The 14953-nt window shown below is 43.0% G+C and overlaps 1 protein-coding gene across 25 annotated transcripts in view; it reads right to left on the bottom strand.

The window, feature by feature from the left end:
* The window catches only part of PTK2 (protein tyrosine kinase 2), a 212586-nt gene that overhangs the window by 114932 nt on the left and 82701 nt on the right, over nucleotides 1-14953 (bottom strand). For all 25 annotated transcript variants that reach the window (XR_011139351.1, XM_068933423.1, XM_068933418.1 and 22 more), the window contains one exon: nucleotides 1407-1633. Coding sequence is in view for 24 of the 25 variants with exons in the window: in XM_068933408.1 (XP_068789509.1) it covers nucleotides 1407-1633 (227 nt within the window). In the remaining variant the exon portion in view is untranslated. The remainder of the gene's footprint in view (nucleotides 1-1406; nucleotides 1634-14953) is intronic.

Raw genomic sequence — 14953 nt, forward strand, 5'->3', positions numbered from 1 at the left:
GTACGTGTATTGATAACAATAATTCCAACTGTTGTCAGAGGTACAATTTCTCCACTCACCACGATATCCCTAAACACAGATGTGAGCTTACTAAATTGGCAAGAAGTAGATTTTCTGATCGTTCCCAAAGAAAATCCTTGAATTTCACAGGTCTACGATCACTGTCACAAGATTTACTCCACTTAGGAACGCTGTTAATTCTTTTCAAACACAGCGATGCTAGAAAATAAACCGCAGGAAAGGAAGAGAAAGCATTCAAGACCCCTTAGGCTTTTCCATTAGTTTTCTCTTGCATAAAGGAAAACCAATAGTGGGCAGGGAGAGACAACAGATCTCCTGAACTCTGATTACTCTCTCCTTTCAGCAGAGCAGAATTACGTCCTTAAAATGCAATTTGAGGCACTGCACAGAGCCTACTAGTATTGAAAGGAATAAGCAGATGGGAATCTACTTCTGCAGGGAGAAACCTTTCAGGTAAAAAACAACCCCCTCCCACCCCCCCAAAACCTGCCATCACTCAAGGTTCTGCTCTTGGGGGGATAATCGAAAACAAGCAAATCAGAAAGTTTTAAAAACATTTGACATGTTGAAGTGAGCCCCTTTCTACTTTGTTTCGGCTTATCTAGCTACCGAGAAATCTCAAAAAATTAAAAGAGTAAGCGTAGTAAATGGTTAAGCATTAGATTTCTGCCCTACCCCTTCCACACAGAGCTGCTTAACTTCCCTTTACAGAAGAAATACTGTATTTTCAGGCACACACACATTTCCACATACCTCTAAGACTACCGAGACCTTAAAGTTGTTCTTAAAACAAACTCACCCGTTTTTTGTGTAGATTAACAGAAGGACCACATGGTACAAACAAAAGGAGCAGGTGGGAAAGGGGACTGCAGTAACAACTTCAAGGCTATTTCCCCACACTGGTGCGGGGCACAAGGCTCATGTATTTATTTATTTATTTATTTAAAAACACTGAGTTTGGGGTTATGCACATGAAAAGAGTAGTTTAACAGATCACTTCTCCGAGCTTACATACACACACGCGCGTACATGATGAAGTGCCACGTGGGCTTTTGGGCAATACAAAGTGGTAAAAGTCAACGGACATAAATCAGTGGTGCAACCTAGACTGATACCCAGTTTCCTGAACATAAGGTCTCGATTCTGCAAAAATGAGAAGAGTTCTGAAATTACTTTAAGGTAATACATAATACCTACACCTGATTTTTCATAAAGAAAGTATCACTTTTTCTGAAATTATTCACAATATATGATAGATAAAGATTCTCTTAAAATAAACTTAAACTTCTATGTTTCTTTGTTCCCAGACTTTTACATCATACTTTTGGAGTGTGTAGTTAACATTTAACCTAAAGATGGCCTGAAAATGCTAAAAACAGACTTACTCGGACATCAGTAGCATCTCCATGGCGGATAATGCTGGCCCACGTTGTCGGTTCACTGCTATTTTCAAAGTAGTGAAAGACCTTTAAGACTCGCTCCATGGTCCCTGGGGAACGCTCCATCCCAGTACTGAGGTGCGTCTTTGCACTTGAACTTGGCGTATGATTCAAGTTTGGATCGAGGTAAGCCGCTGCCATGGTTTTGCTAGATGCTAGGTATCTGTCATATTCTAGGAAAGGGAAAGAAAAAATAAATTAGCTTTAGTTATACCTAAATCTGACACTGATTCATACGAAGTATTTATTGGCAATCCTAAAGATTCATGTTTTCAGTGACAGCTGATTGCTCTTTTGGAGCTGCCTGCTAAAATAGCTACACATCTACATACGCATAAAAATCTAACAGCATTACTATCAGAGAAACTGCCAGTGTCTCTTTAAGCAAGTTATCCCCATTCAAACCATATGATAGCCACAAAAGTTGCTTCTCCGGCTTCTTCTGGCAAGACTTCTTCCTTTATTTTCTTAAGGTCTTAACACCCAGCCCCTCCCCAAAGCCCTTGAAAGCGAACATTTCAGAGCCCTTCAGTTTAACAAGCCATCCACCCCTGTTCAAGATTCACTTTGACTGCAATAGTTAGCGCCTTCCACTTTTAACAGGAGTTTGCATCCCAGGAGAGCTCTTGGTCAGCCTTGCGATGCCCCACCAGAGATCAGCATATGGAAACCCTGACAGAACAAGCACTGAATTGAAGGCTCTGCATGAAAAGACAGTACCCGTCAACGCTAGGGCACTCTGAGATCACTCATTTTGGGCTGTTTTGAAAATCAGTGTGACTCAATCAATTTAAAGCCACGCAGAAATTCATTCTCCCATCAGAAGCCAAGGAGGAACCACTAGGGACATCCACGTCCCTACTTCTCATGCACTAAGCGGCTAGTTTTATTATTTACTAGCCTGGTTTCCAAGTGATTTCCAAGTCTGGTGGTAAAAGGCTCAGATCACTTTAGGAGTCTGCATCTCAAAGAAAAAAAAAAAAAATTGCTGCCTCTTGGCTACGGCTGCAAACTAGTCAACCGTGAGCAGATGGTGTTTGAGAAATCAACGTACTACGAGAGAGAAAACAAGACGTTGTCCCTCCCCGGCTCAGTCTCAAGAATCATTCCAGTCCCCTAACTCAGAGGAGCAAAGAACTGCCAGGCTCTCTGTTCCCAGCCGATGGGTCTCGGACAAGTGCACTAAGGTTTCCAGCTCCCTGAGTTATCTCACCATGGAGGTCAAATAAGCCCAGAGCCGGAGAAGCCGAAGCTGGTGGGGCAGGAGAGACACCCTTTCCCTTCCAGCAGCAGCTAGCCGTTACACGAGGTTACGAGCGCTGTCAAACCCTATGCAGGGCCTAGACAGCAGGAATTCAACATTACTAATATCATGGCTGCAAAGGTAGGTAACACCTTGCTGGAGGATGAAACAAGACTTCAGGTGTAACACAATGTTAAGTGCCTATATAATTCATACCCACAGGAAAAGGATAAACAGGGAAAAGAGAGACCTCATGGGCAGTACATCCTTACCTCTTGAATAAATGGTCGAACCCCACCCATCCAAGAGAACTGTACGAATTTCGGATTGGCAGCACCGGGTCAGACCAAAAGCCTCTAATAATCTCCCCTGAGGACAGAGCGTAAGAACAAGCCGATGCGACGCTTCTCCCAGGGCCCGACCCTCGAGGGACCCGCCTGCTGGCTTGTTCATAACCCTCAGCTGCCTTTGCGGTGGAAAATTCAGGAAATTATTGCAGCTTTTCCACCTTGTTTTATTGCTCTCCTTTCTCACAACCAATAAAAAAGTATTAAGCCAATCTTATACCCACCTTAAAACATTTTTTCCTATCCACACTACGCCATCAGAGAGAGATCAGAACACACAGGGGAACCTCTAACAAAGTTAGTCTGGAGCTGTCCTCACCAAAGAGGTGTGCAAACTGTTTTCCTATAACCCTTGGCTTGAAAGTTGAAGCAGGTATGTGCATCTTCCCCGTGGCAGACTAATACCAATGCAACAAGACCCTACATGCACTTTCCTTTTCCTGCAAGGCTCCTCTTCCATCATGTTAAAATAACCATTGTGAAACTAAACGACTAGAGGACAGCGAGCTTCCTCAAGAAAATTCCCTCAGATCAGGTCCTGTCTGCACCCAATATGGCAACTAGTAGCAATTAAACGGGAATTTTCCTCTCAAACTTAGGCCATTTTAAATCCTTCCCCATAAAGTTCTGCCTCCTTCCAAACAACCAACCCTACCTCAAAGTCAGCGTTAAAAGCGGAAACATATGCAACCGGTAGAAAATGTTGCCGCGGACCAAGGCAACACAAAGAATTTTGTAGTAAAGGAGGACTAAAAGACCGACCGTGTTTTAATACTAATTCACAGTATGGCATCAACATAATTTACATGTTCATCAGGTATTATTTGGCAGAAACAAAGTAGGGAGAAAAGCAACATGGGAGCATAGAAAGGAGCACTGAAAAAGATGCCCGACCACAGATTTATTATGGATGACACAGGCCCCTTGGGAAGAGCATATAGAAAAGTGATGAAAGACAGCAGTTGCTAGATACGGGAGTCCTCTTAACTAGCGTTAATTCCAACAGACATGCAAAATACTAATACAGAGATAATTTTTGCATAGAAGAGCCTCATATTCACCACATCGAGAGAAAAACCTGGAATTAAACATCAGACCGACAAGAATAGGTAGACGGTATTGTCAGTTTTCAGCTTGGAAAACAATTAAGCACCAAAGATTTCACAGCATAGAGCTGTTTAAAATATTATCCAGTTCAACAGTACAAAAGCAGCTTTTCTTCAAGATTCGATCAACTCTGGATTCTTTACAACTTCTTTTAAAAATCCCAATGCTTACTTTATGAGGTACCAAAATAGCAATAAATTTGATGGCTCTAAAATTACAGGAGCGCAGGCCATATTTCTGGTTACGAACCTGTTAACATTTCCATTAAACCAGCCCCTGGTTTTGAGTTTATAATGTGACTGTAAAACTGCCCTAGGCCAAAACTTTGTAAGGCATAGCTGGTATTGAAGCAAGGATAGTTAAACAACTATTTTATGAGATCGGCTTGGTTATTTTAAGTTACAAAAAAAAGCTAAGACTGTAAGACTGAAGACGCTTACTTGGGCTCTTCTAAATTCAAACCAGACTGGTTTGTAATACTGCCATTATAGATCTCAGTTTAATAAAACAGATTTAGACCTCTTGGTATTAAAACAGACAAATATATGCTATTATGAAGCAGAAACAAGCTGCTGCCTGCATATGGAGACTTAATTCTGCATGGAGACCTAATTCTGCAGTATTTTATTGGAAATTGTGCTGCTTAAAAAACAGGGGAATGTTAAGACTGCTGGTCTAAAAGCAAGCCTAGCCCAACTTGTTTGTATGTGAAGCTGTGTGTCAACTATCCCTTTGAGCTGTCAAGAGTAAAGCCTACTGTTCCCAAATTCTCAAGCTTCATAAAATACATTCATATTTCTCAATACTGTAAAGAGTTGCTACAGGTTGGGGGAGAGGAGCATGTGTGGAGGAGGGGAACTGCAGAGCTCCCGGCCCACTGATAGTGAGCGGCTCTGCTAAGACATTGCACTTGCTGCCAAACTACTGATGCGTTCATTTTTCAGACAATTTATCAGGTTAAAAGGTATTTTAAGGTTTGTCTGTTCTGAATAGCAACACTGTATTTAGCTTCTCAAATCAGTTACAATACAAGAAAACACTCCTCCCGGTTCTTCCTGCTCCTTTTTCTTCTTTTTTAAGATACATTTTGTTGTTGATTCATTGCCATTTTCTTTATTCAGGCACCAGTTACACTAGGAAAGTATTATAAAACTGGTTATCTGATGTATTTCTTCTTACAAACACTGTGTATCCCCCATGTTCTGCAGACAGGTCAGGAACAAAGTCAATATTATGACTCTTCACTTTGTACAAACAATCAAAGTTCAGTCTCACATTTCACTACCAGCTCTCCGTACTTTGAAACTAAATTGCTTCCAGTAATGAGACAGTCAAAAAAAAAAAAACCACACACACACACACACAAAAACATGTTCAAATCAATTAATTTAAAAAGTGATTAATAAACTCATAATGAAGTTATCCTAATCCCATAAAGGAAATCTTTCCGGTGCCAATAATAATGGCTTCAGGATTAGCAAACTGACAATAAATTGAAAACAAAAAAATATATTCCTCATACTAGTGATGACAGATGGCCAACAACAAGGTGTCAACACACTTGTGCAACACCGAACCAAGCTGCGATTACTCACACAGCAACTCCACGTTGCCCTTCGTAGACATCACGAAGTTTCATAATGCTGCTAAATCTCCATATTCCACTTCCCATCTCAGGCCTGAAGGCACGTACATCTATGAGATAAAGTCCCCGCTAGGTCACATTTCCACAGAGTAACCTGCTCCACCTCACTTCGAAACCGTGAAATTAATTCCTCCCCGTAAGAATCTAATAACTCCCACTTGCACAAATACAATCAAAATTCCGACTTCATTTCTTTCTCTGGTCCGAGTGTAGAAACCTTCTGTGACTTAAACTCTGAAGTACTTTAATATTCTTAAAAAAAATGTTCAGTTATTAAAAGAGTTACTTGCAGCCTCAGTAAACAACGCTGCTTTACCAAACAAGACATTCACAAGCTATCTCACGTCACAGAATGGCCAAGGTTGGAAGGGACCTCTGGAGATCAGCTAGTCCCACATCCCACCCTCCAGCAGGGTGACCTACAGCACGTTGCCCAAGACCCTGTCCAGATGGCTTTGAGCATCTCCGTGGAAGGAGACTCCACAATCTCTCTGGGCAACCTGGCCCAGTGTTCTGTCACCTTCACAGGAAAGAAGTTTCTCCTCAGGTTCAGACAGAACTTCCTGCGTTCCAGCTTCTGCCCGCTGCCTCGCATCCTATCCACTGGGCACCACGGAGAAGAGCCTGGCCCCATCCTCTTGATATCCTCACTTCAGATACTTGTACACACTGATCAGATCCCCGCTGAGCCTTCTCTTCTCCAGGCTCAACAGGCCCAGCTCTCGCAGCCTTTCCTCATAGGAGGAATGCTCCAGGCCCTTCATCCTCACAGCCCTTTGCTGGACTCGCTCCAGGAGCTCCATGTCTCTCTTGCATCGGGGAAGCCCACAGACATGGCCTCACCAGGGCTGAGTAGAGGGGCAGGATCACCGCCCTCGACCTGCTGGCAATGCTCTTCCTGATGCAACCCAGGAAGGATATCACTGAACTATTTTCTCACAGAGTACTGGGAAGAAACCATATTAGGTGACTTCATTTATTTTCAGTCGTTTCCTCCAAGCTCAAGGCTGGTCCATCCCAATGTTCAGGAAGTTAAGTAAAGGTGGCGGGAGGCCTGCCTGGCTGAGAAAGGAGCTCCTGACTAAATTCAGGAAAAACGAGGGAAAAATACCAGAGGTGGAAGACACGACCAGGTCGCATGGGAGAAACAGAGAGACACTGGCCAAGCATGCAGGGACAGAGTCAGGGAAGCCAAATTCTCCAGAGTTGAATCTGGTGAGGGATATTAAGAGCAAACGAGAAAGGCTTCTACTAGTACAGCTGCACAAGGAAGACAGGGAAAACGTGGGCCTGCTGCCAAATGGGGCAAGGGACCCGTAAAAGGCTGAGATACTCAATGCCTTCTTCGCCTCGGCCTTTACTGGTAAGATTTGCCTTCAGAAATCCCAGGACCATGAGACCAGTGGGAAAGTCTGCAGTAAGGAAGACCTACCCTCACTAGAGGAGGATCAGGTCAGGGAACATTTAAACAGACTGGATACATCCAAGTCCATAGGACCTGACAGGAGGCACCCACGATGGCCAGCTCACGTCCTTGCCAAGCCACTCTCAATTATCTTCAAAAGGTAATGGCAATTGGGGGAAGGTTCCCAAGGACTGGACGAAAGCAAGTGTCACCCTGTCTTCAAGGAGGACGACCTACTCCCAAACATATGAAGGACAAGAAGGTGACTGGGAATAGTCAGCACGGATTCACAAAAGGGAAATCTCACCTGATAGCCCTCTATGACAAAATGATTAGCTTGGCAGATGAAGGGAGGGCAGCGTATGTTGTTTATCTTCGCTGTAACAAAGCTTTCGACATTGTCTCTCGTGTCTCTCTCTCCCATGACGCCTCCTTGACAAACTGATGAAGTATGAGCTAGATGAAAGGACAGTGAGGGGGACTGGAAAGTGGCTTAACCTCCAAGCTCAAAGGGTTGTGATCAGCGGCAGAAAGTCCAGCTGGAGGCCAGTCACTACTGACGTAATCCAGGGGTTGATACTCTTCAACCTCTTCAGCAATGACTTGGATGACAGGACAGATGGTCCCCTCAGCAAGTTTGCAGACGATACAAAACTGAGAGGAAGGGCTGATACACCAGAGGGATCTCGACAGACTGCAGAAATGGGCAGACAGGAACCTCACGAAGGTCAAAGGGAAATGCCAAGTCCTGCACTTGGAGAGGAATAACACTAGGCACCAGTACATCCTGAGGGCCAATCAGCTGGAAAGCAGTTTTGCAGAGAAGGACCTGAGAGTTCTGGCTGGGAGGCAACAACCTGGACATGAGACAGCAATATGCCCTTGAGGCAAAGATGGCCAACAGCATCCCGGGCTGCACTAGGCACAGCGCTGCCAGCAGGTCAAGGGAGGTGATCCTTCCCCTTGCCTCAACACTGGTGAGGTCACACTTGGAGGGCTCTTTCCAGTGCTGGAGATACATACATGAGACATGGACATACTGAAGTGAGTTCAGGACAGAGTCACAAAGACAATTAAGGGAATGGAAAATTTGATGTATGAGGAGAGGCTGAGAGAGCTGGGACTCTGGAGAGCCTGGAGAAGAGAAGGCCTGGGGGGAAGAGGACACAGAGGCAGCGGAATCTTACCCATGTGCATAAATAACTGATGGGAGAGTATAAAGAAGAGAGTACCAGACTCTCCTCCGGGGTGCCTAGTGAAAGGACAAGAGGTAACGGGCACAAACTGGAACACAGGAAACTCCATTTAAACATAAGAGAAAACATTTTTACTGTGAAGGTGGGTCAAACCATGGAACAGCTTGCCCAGACACGTTGTGGAGTCTCCCAGTTTTGGAGGTATTCAAAAGCTGACTGCACATGGTCCTCAGCGACCTGCTCTAGTTGACCCTACTTCTCACGTGGTCAACTCTAGATAAGCTGACGATCTAGACAATCTCTACAGGTCCCTTCCAACCTCAGCTATTCCACGAACTGGCAATTCAGAACGTAAATTAAGAATTTCATCCACACTTTAAATTCCTTAGAGTTATCCATAAGGTGTCTCACATTGGTCAGGAAACACCTCCTGAGTTTACAGCTCAATCCATTTTCACGGTTACTATTAAATCCTACCACAGCTCTCCATGCAAATATTAACTCATCTATCCCAACCTCACAGAAAGCACATACGGTAGGTACAATTTTAAACTTTTTTCTTCATTATAAATCTTGCATTTTATTCAGTCTGCATGCGGTTTTGCACATTGCTGACTCTTTTGGTATGCCATTCCTTCAAATGCATTTTTTTTTAATCACAAAATTCAGTCCCGAAGTTGGACACAAACTGGATGACTCCCTGAAATCCTTTTTAGTGGCACTTACAAAAATACATTTCTTCTAGCGCATTCAACTACATGTTGATGACCACACGGCACAGCGGCACCCATGAAAAGCCTGGTTACGCCAATAGTCCCATTCCCACAAGCCCAGACAAAACAGAAAGCTGGAATGACCCAAGTGGTAAAAGTGGTACCTGCAGACACGTCCATGACCCAGGAAAGAGAAGCAGCAAGCAGGCTGGAGCTGCGGCAGAGGTTGTTTTCACATTCATCTGATGCTGCTAACATCTTGTGACAGATATAAGGATGAAACATTTATTTTGAGAAACCCATAAGGTTTGCAAATTTCAAATTGGGGATAAACACAGGGAAAGAGAGAAGAAAGCGCAGGGGCTTTTTTAATAGTCACTTTTGCTTTCAGAAACGGTCAGTAATTTCAGCTGTTTCTGTAAGTCACATTGGAAACCCATTGTATAAATCTTTGGCCTGTTAAACTCAAGGCAAGCATGCTTAGAAAAAGTCAATTTATAAATCTGTGTATCCTCTACATCAATTTGAACTGGGGCACATTCCACACAGAGGTGCTACTGAGGCCGGGTTATCTTAAGGACTCGCACATCACTTTTAAGTGCTACTGCAAAATTAGCCTGCTATTGGGAAGCACTGCACCTTCGGATGAAAAGATAGAGAAAATAAGTTTTAAGGAGCATTGACAAGTGGCTGAACTATTTTGTACTGTACAGTAGTATCTCAAGTTAACGAAGATGTCTTGCAATCTCTTAATTTAGCGATATTCAAAACAGTTCCCACCTTTCTCTGACTGAGCGCTGGCACAAGCTGCCTAGAGAGGTTGTGGAGTCTCCTTCGCTGGAGATATTCTAAACTCGCCTGGACGTGGTTCTGGGCAACGTGCTCTAGAGGACCATGCTTGAGCAGGAATGTTGGACGAGATGATCTCCAGAGGTCCCTTCCAACCATTCTGTGATTCTCTCACACAGAAGCACCTCACAGAATTAAGTCCCGACATACCTCAAACACTTAGTTTAGCCCAATTTTATAGTAATGTTGTTGCATACCCTGTACTACTCAGCAAATCCCTTTGGAGTTGGCACCAATTTCTATTTTAAACACACAAAAAAAAATTAATGATGAAGAAACATCAGTTGTGTTGGGAATACCAGGAAATCAGTGTCTATACATGCTTTAATTAGTATAACAAATCCAGCTAGGTACTTGCCTCGTTTTTCAAGAGCGCTCTGAACCTTCACGTAGGTCACTTGGTACCACCAACATCCAAGTAAATACTAATCTCCCCTTACATCTTCTACCGCTTATCTTTTGAATTTCTCTAGCAAGTTGCAGAGAGCTGTCATGGTAGTGTTTTTTTAAATAGGCAACAAAGAAACAAGCAGTGGAAATTCTGTATTTAGCAAAAAAAAGTTAAAATAAAATTCCATCTATTTTGAAGTGGCACCACTGGTTGGCAGCAGCCCTACCTACGAACCTCACAAAACAAGAGGGTAAACAGTGAGCCCGTGTTTTTATTTTTCAACACCACACGCTCAACATAGCTCTATGGAGGCCCTACATACCATCAGATCTTCTTCTAAACAGCTTTAAAAGCAGCAAATAGAAGCACTGAGCGATTACTATCTTTATAGAGCACTAAAAGCAAAGAATATATTAGGATTGCTGATAATGCAGGTGCGCTTCTCAAAGATTAAGAACTAGAAATGCCTGAATTAGAAGTAGTTAAGGAAAGAAGTACAGTACTCTGGCTGTGCATTATCACAGCTTAACATATTTACGTTTTGTTAACATCTGACTTTAATCCTGCCTTTCCTAGTTTTATATTATGCTTTGATAACATCACCCCAGTCCTGTATTTTAAATCATCCAACTGCACAGGCTTTCAATTTTTGCTTCACTTTAATACAGTTTCAGCTGCCTTTGTGCTGTTCATACTTATTTTTCATGCAAACCAAAACCATCAGATAAAAAGCGCATTTAAGTGCACTAGAGGAACACTGCATAACAACAATCACGTTGTTGCGCTGCATAACAATAGCTTATTACAAAATCAATGACCTGTAAAAAGTTGTACTTAAGCCTATTCTGGCTCAAGTGTTTTCCAAAGCCAATAATTACAGCCTCTGTTATATAGACAGAAATGAAGTACAAACTGATTCTTATTCAAGTAACTGCATAGTACTTTAATGTAGGGCAAGCATAATCATTCTTTTTCTAATTCTAGCTTTTTGAGATGATGCCTCTGTGTATCTGCATACAAAAAACAGTAATTCGCAAAGGGAACTAGGCACGTACCACTTGTCTCTTTGTGATCACGATGAGCAATGAGCAGAGGACCTTCCCTTGAATTCCCTTACAAATCACAGTCCTTAGCTGCCAAAGATCTTCAGGCTGTGTTTGGGAACCCAACCACCAGCTACACCAGTTTTCAGGTAAAGCATTCTTTTCCCTTAAGTTTTTATCTGTTGCATTAAGCAACAGGGGAAAGGAAAAAAAAAAACACCCATAGAATTAGCCAAATTAGTCAAAAAAATAGAGGCTGTCCCTTCTCACATTTGGCATTTGATCTAACAATTAAGTCAATCGCATAATGCCCGATAAGAAATCGGCAGGTTATTTCATTTTCTTGACTTGCAGGCTTCAGATTCTGACACAACCCTAAAACAGGTACAAGGCCAAGCCCGTAGGGTAACGATTACATCGGCACTCGGGGAAGAAGTTTGCTGGCTGAGCAAGAAGCAGGTGGATATACGCCACTGTACGGCTCATTACAAGATTTTCATAAAGGACTAGGAACAGCCTTAAAGAAGCAATCTAAAACACGCGAGCCACTCAAGACAGTGCATCAAGGCCCTCCCTAGACTTCTGGAGTCATTGTCAACACTCCCATATTGCGCTGTGGTGGGGCAAGATTTGCGTGGTCTACCAGTACTGGGATCACCTGTGGTTCCTCTTCACATGTCATGAAGGCAGCATAGGACTGACTCTACCTAGCATCTCTGCCCTAGTCTCTGAGACGCTTCTCATTGCTGGACGTCAGCTGACAGAGTGATCTCACTTTGGCTGGAAATGGTTTTTTGCACAGCCTCTCTAGCCCCGTGCTTTCCCCGCAAAACTAGGGGGTTCTTTAATTTTGGCCTGTGCATTGCACAACTACTGGGAGGGGATTTCTTCAGCTTTGTTCTTTTTAATACTTAGGAGCCTTATACTGACTGGTGGGGTCTTTTCCAGTGAATGCTCCATTAAGTCTTTGAGTAGAATCATCAACACTGAAAAGCTCTTGAGGGTAGATGCTATCCAAGCTGTTATCCTCTGCCCTCACCAAAGGCATACTCTAGCCTCCCAGGCCCTTACTTCAACCTAACACACGAGACCATCAAACCTTTTCAGAGAAAAGAAACATATGTTTAATATTCTAGACCTTCCGGGGTTCGATATTTGTGTTGTCCCGAGAAATAAGGAACGCACGAGTTTAAGGGAAAGTCGTCGCTTAGCTGACTGAATAAGATATAATTTGAGAACGTGGATTTCCTCAGTGTGCAGTCAATGATGATGACAGAGGACAACGACAACTGCTTACCAGCCAATTGATTTTCAACAAAATCAATTTAGTTTTCTCTTTTCTATTGCGTGGGATCATCTCAAGAGCACTCGATCAGGGTAAGTGAAGCACCGTTTTTAACCCCCCCCTCCATCCAACGGTAGGGGACAGCTTGGATCAAAACTACACCATGCTTTACACTGCATGTGCAGTAAATAAAACACAGCCTTTGCCACAAAGCATTTTAGCCTATTTCCCTTAAAGCAACTGCTTGTGTTATTTCATCTAGCTCATCACAACCCACCTGACCAAATCCAGTTAAGTCATTAGTTACCGACAGTTAACCAGTTTCAGACAACTTGGAACAAGCACCAGAAACAGCAGGTAATTAAGTTGCTGCAAGTTTTGTAAAAATTGGTACCAAAAAAAAAAAATCAGTGTTCATGCAGTGTTTGCGAGCTCATCAGCCAGCTAATGGGCACAAACCTAACGACAGCTCTGTCAACACGGCATACGTCCGAGTCCCCAGCGTGCACTGTCCCCTCATCGTGCGAGGGTGGCATAAAGGACATGGAGACGACTGGAGAAAAATTGTCGTTTCTTAGCACGTGCCAGACCACAGAGGCAAACCTGAAGAATTCAAGCAAGCAGGTTCCACCACCTTCACAACAATTTGCTGCACCGTTTTTATAATACATTTGAACATACGTAGGTGCTAAAAAGACTCTGATCATGATAAAACTGTTGCTTTCCAGTGCATTTTTATTCTATTTAATTTTTTTCCCTGGAAACCATAAATTAATTCGCCACCATGTCATAGTGATGAAATATGCTATTTGTACACGGCAATCTAACTACCAGCAGAAACAGGAGGTGATAATAAATTAAGCTGACATGACATAAACAAGATGCTTCCCTAAGCCAATATTATACATAGACCTATCAATCTACTCTTCCTTCAGCCCCTATTAGAACATGCAAAATACTTATGTTGGGGGCTAAAAGTGAACTGTTTAAAATGCTGGCTTATATTTGCCATGAAAGAGCAAGCCTTTAACATGATACCGTTAAAGGGTGCAGTAATTGAAGAGAATTGCACAAGAGCTTCAGTAAGCACAGAATTTGTATATACTTGTAATCTGTACTCTTAAATGTGTTTAAACTGTAAGAGTGCTTCACACTAGCTAGATGTAAAACAGGAGAGCAGATTTTTTTTCCTCAACAAGGAGCACGTCCTCTAGCTACCCAGAGCCAAGTGATGTGCACGAAAATATTTTTTCTTGCACAAAAGCAGACTGTTCAGTTGTGACAACCTACCCTCTACGCTAGAAACTATTTTTTCTTTCCCCTATGCGGTAGGGCTTCACAGGTTGGAGAAATCTGTCCCTCAAGCCCCTATGCACATTGGCATAGTAGCCAGCTTTAAGAAAAAGTGACTTAAAGGGAGAAAAACGTTACTAGCTATTCCACCTGAAGGATACTCGATTCATCACATTATTAGTTTTAGCCTGAAATTGGGTCTTTAGGATACCTGCAAGTTAGACAAAGGTCTGCCAGGGCTTAGTAGATTGACCCCTCGCTCATCCCCCACCTTCAGCATCTTTAGTATCATACAATTTCCTGCCAACAGAAAACTATGGTTAATTTTATTCTATATGCAACCTCAAGGCATAACAGAGTAAAAGTCGATGGTGCTTCCACCACATCTCGAGGACTGTCCTGAAAGCCCAGAGCAGGGTAACTGAACTGAGCAAGAGATGCCGCAGGCACTACGGGAAGGGAGGCCGAAAAGGTTGGGCTGCCTCAGGTTGGGAGGGCAGGGGGAGCAGGGGAGCCTGATCCCCCACGAGGAGGCTGGATAAACTGAGCCCTAATAAGAGAGCTGCTTGAGACTCGATTCAACTAATCTCTTATTAGTTTCAGATAAAAAGGCTTTACACAGGAGGTAGCTTGATTTCTGATAACCAGCATTCAATTAAGTCATATTCTTCTCACTCGTTACTGTAAGAGGTGTACAGCAACGCTACTGGTTTGGGGAAAAATGTTAACCTAGCTGTTAACAAAAATAAAGTCTTTCTGTAAATAAACATGTTTTCTAGTTTTGATGCAGCTTGGGAAAGCGAGAGACTGGTTGGTATGGCTTCAGCTGTGCTACCATCAAATTTCTTCTGCTCCCAAACGCCCGGATACAAGAGCTTCCAGGCTATCATTACCGTAACCCATAATGGACAATATTTAGATTGAGGGGAAAAAAAACACAAAAAAAGAAAAGGTATTTCAGAGTACAGTTATTCTA

The sequence above is a fragment of the Struthio camelus genome, chromosome 2 (assembly GCF_040807025.1).
Source record: "Struthio camelus isolate bStrCam1 chromosome 2, bStrCam1.hap1, whole genome shotgun sequence".
Classification (NCBI taxonomy): Eukaryota; Metazoa; Chordata; class Aves; order Struthioniformes; family Struthionidae; genus Struthio; species Struthio camelus.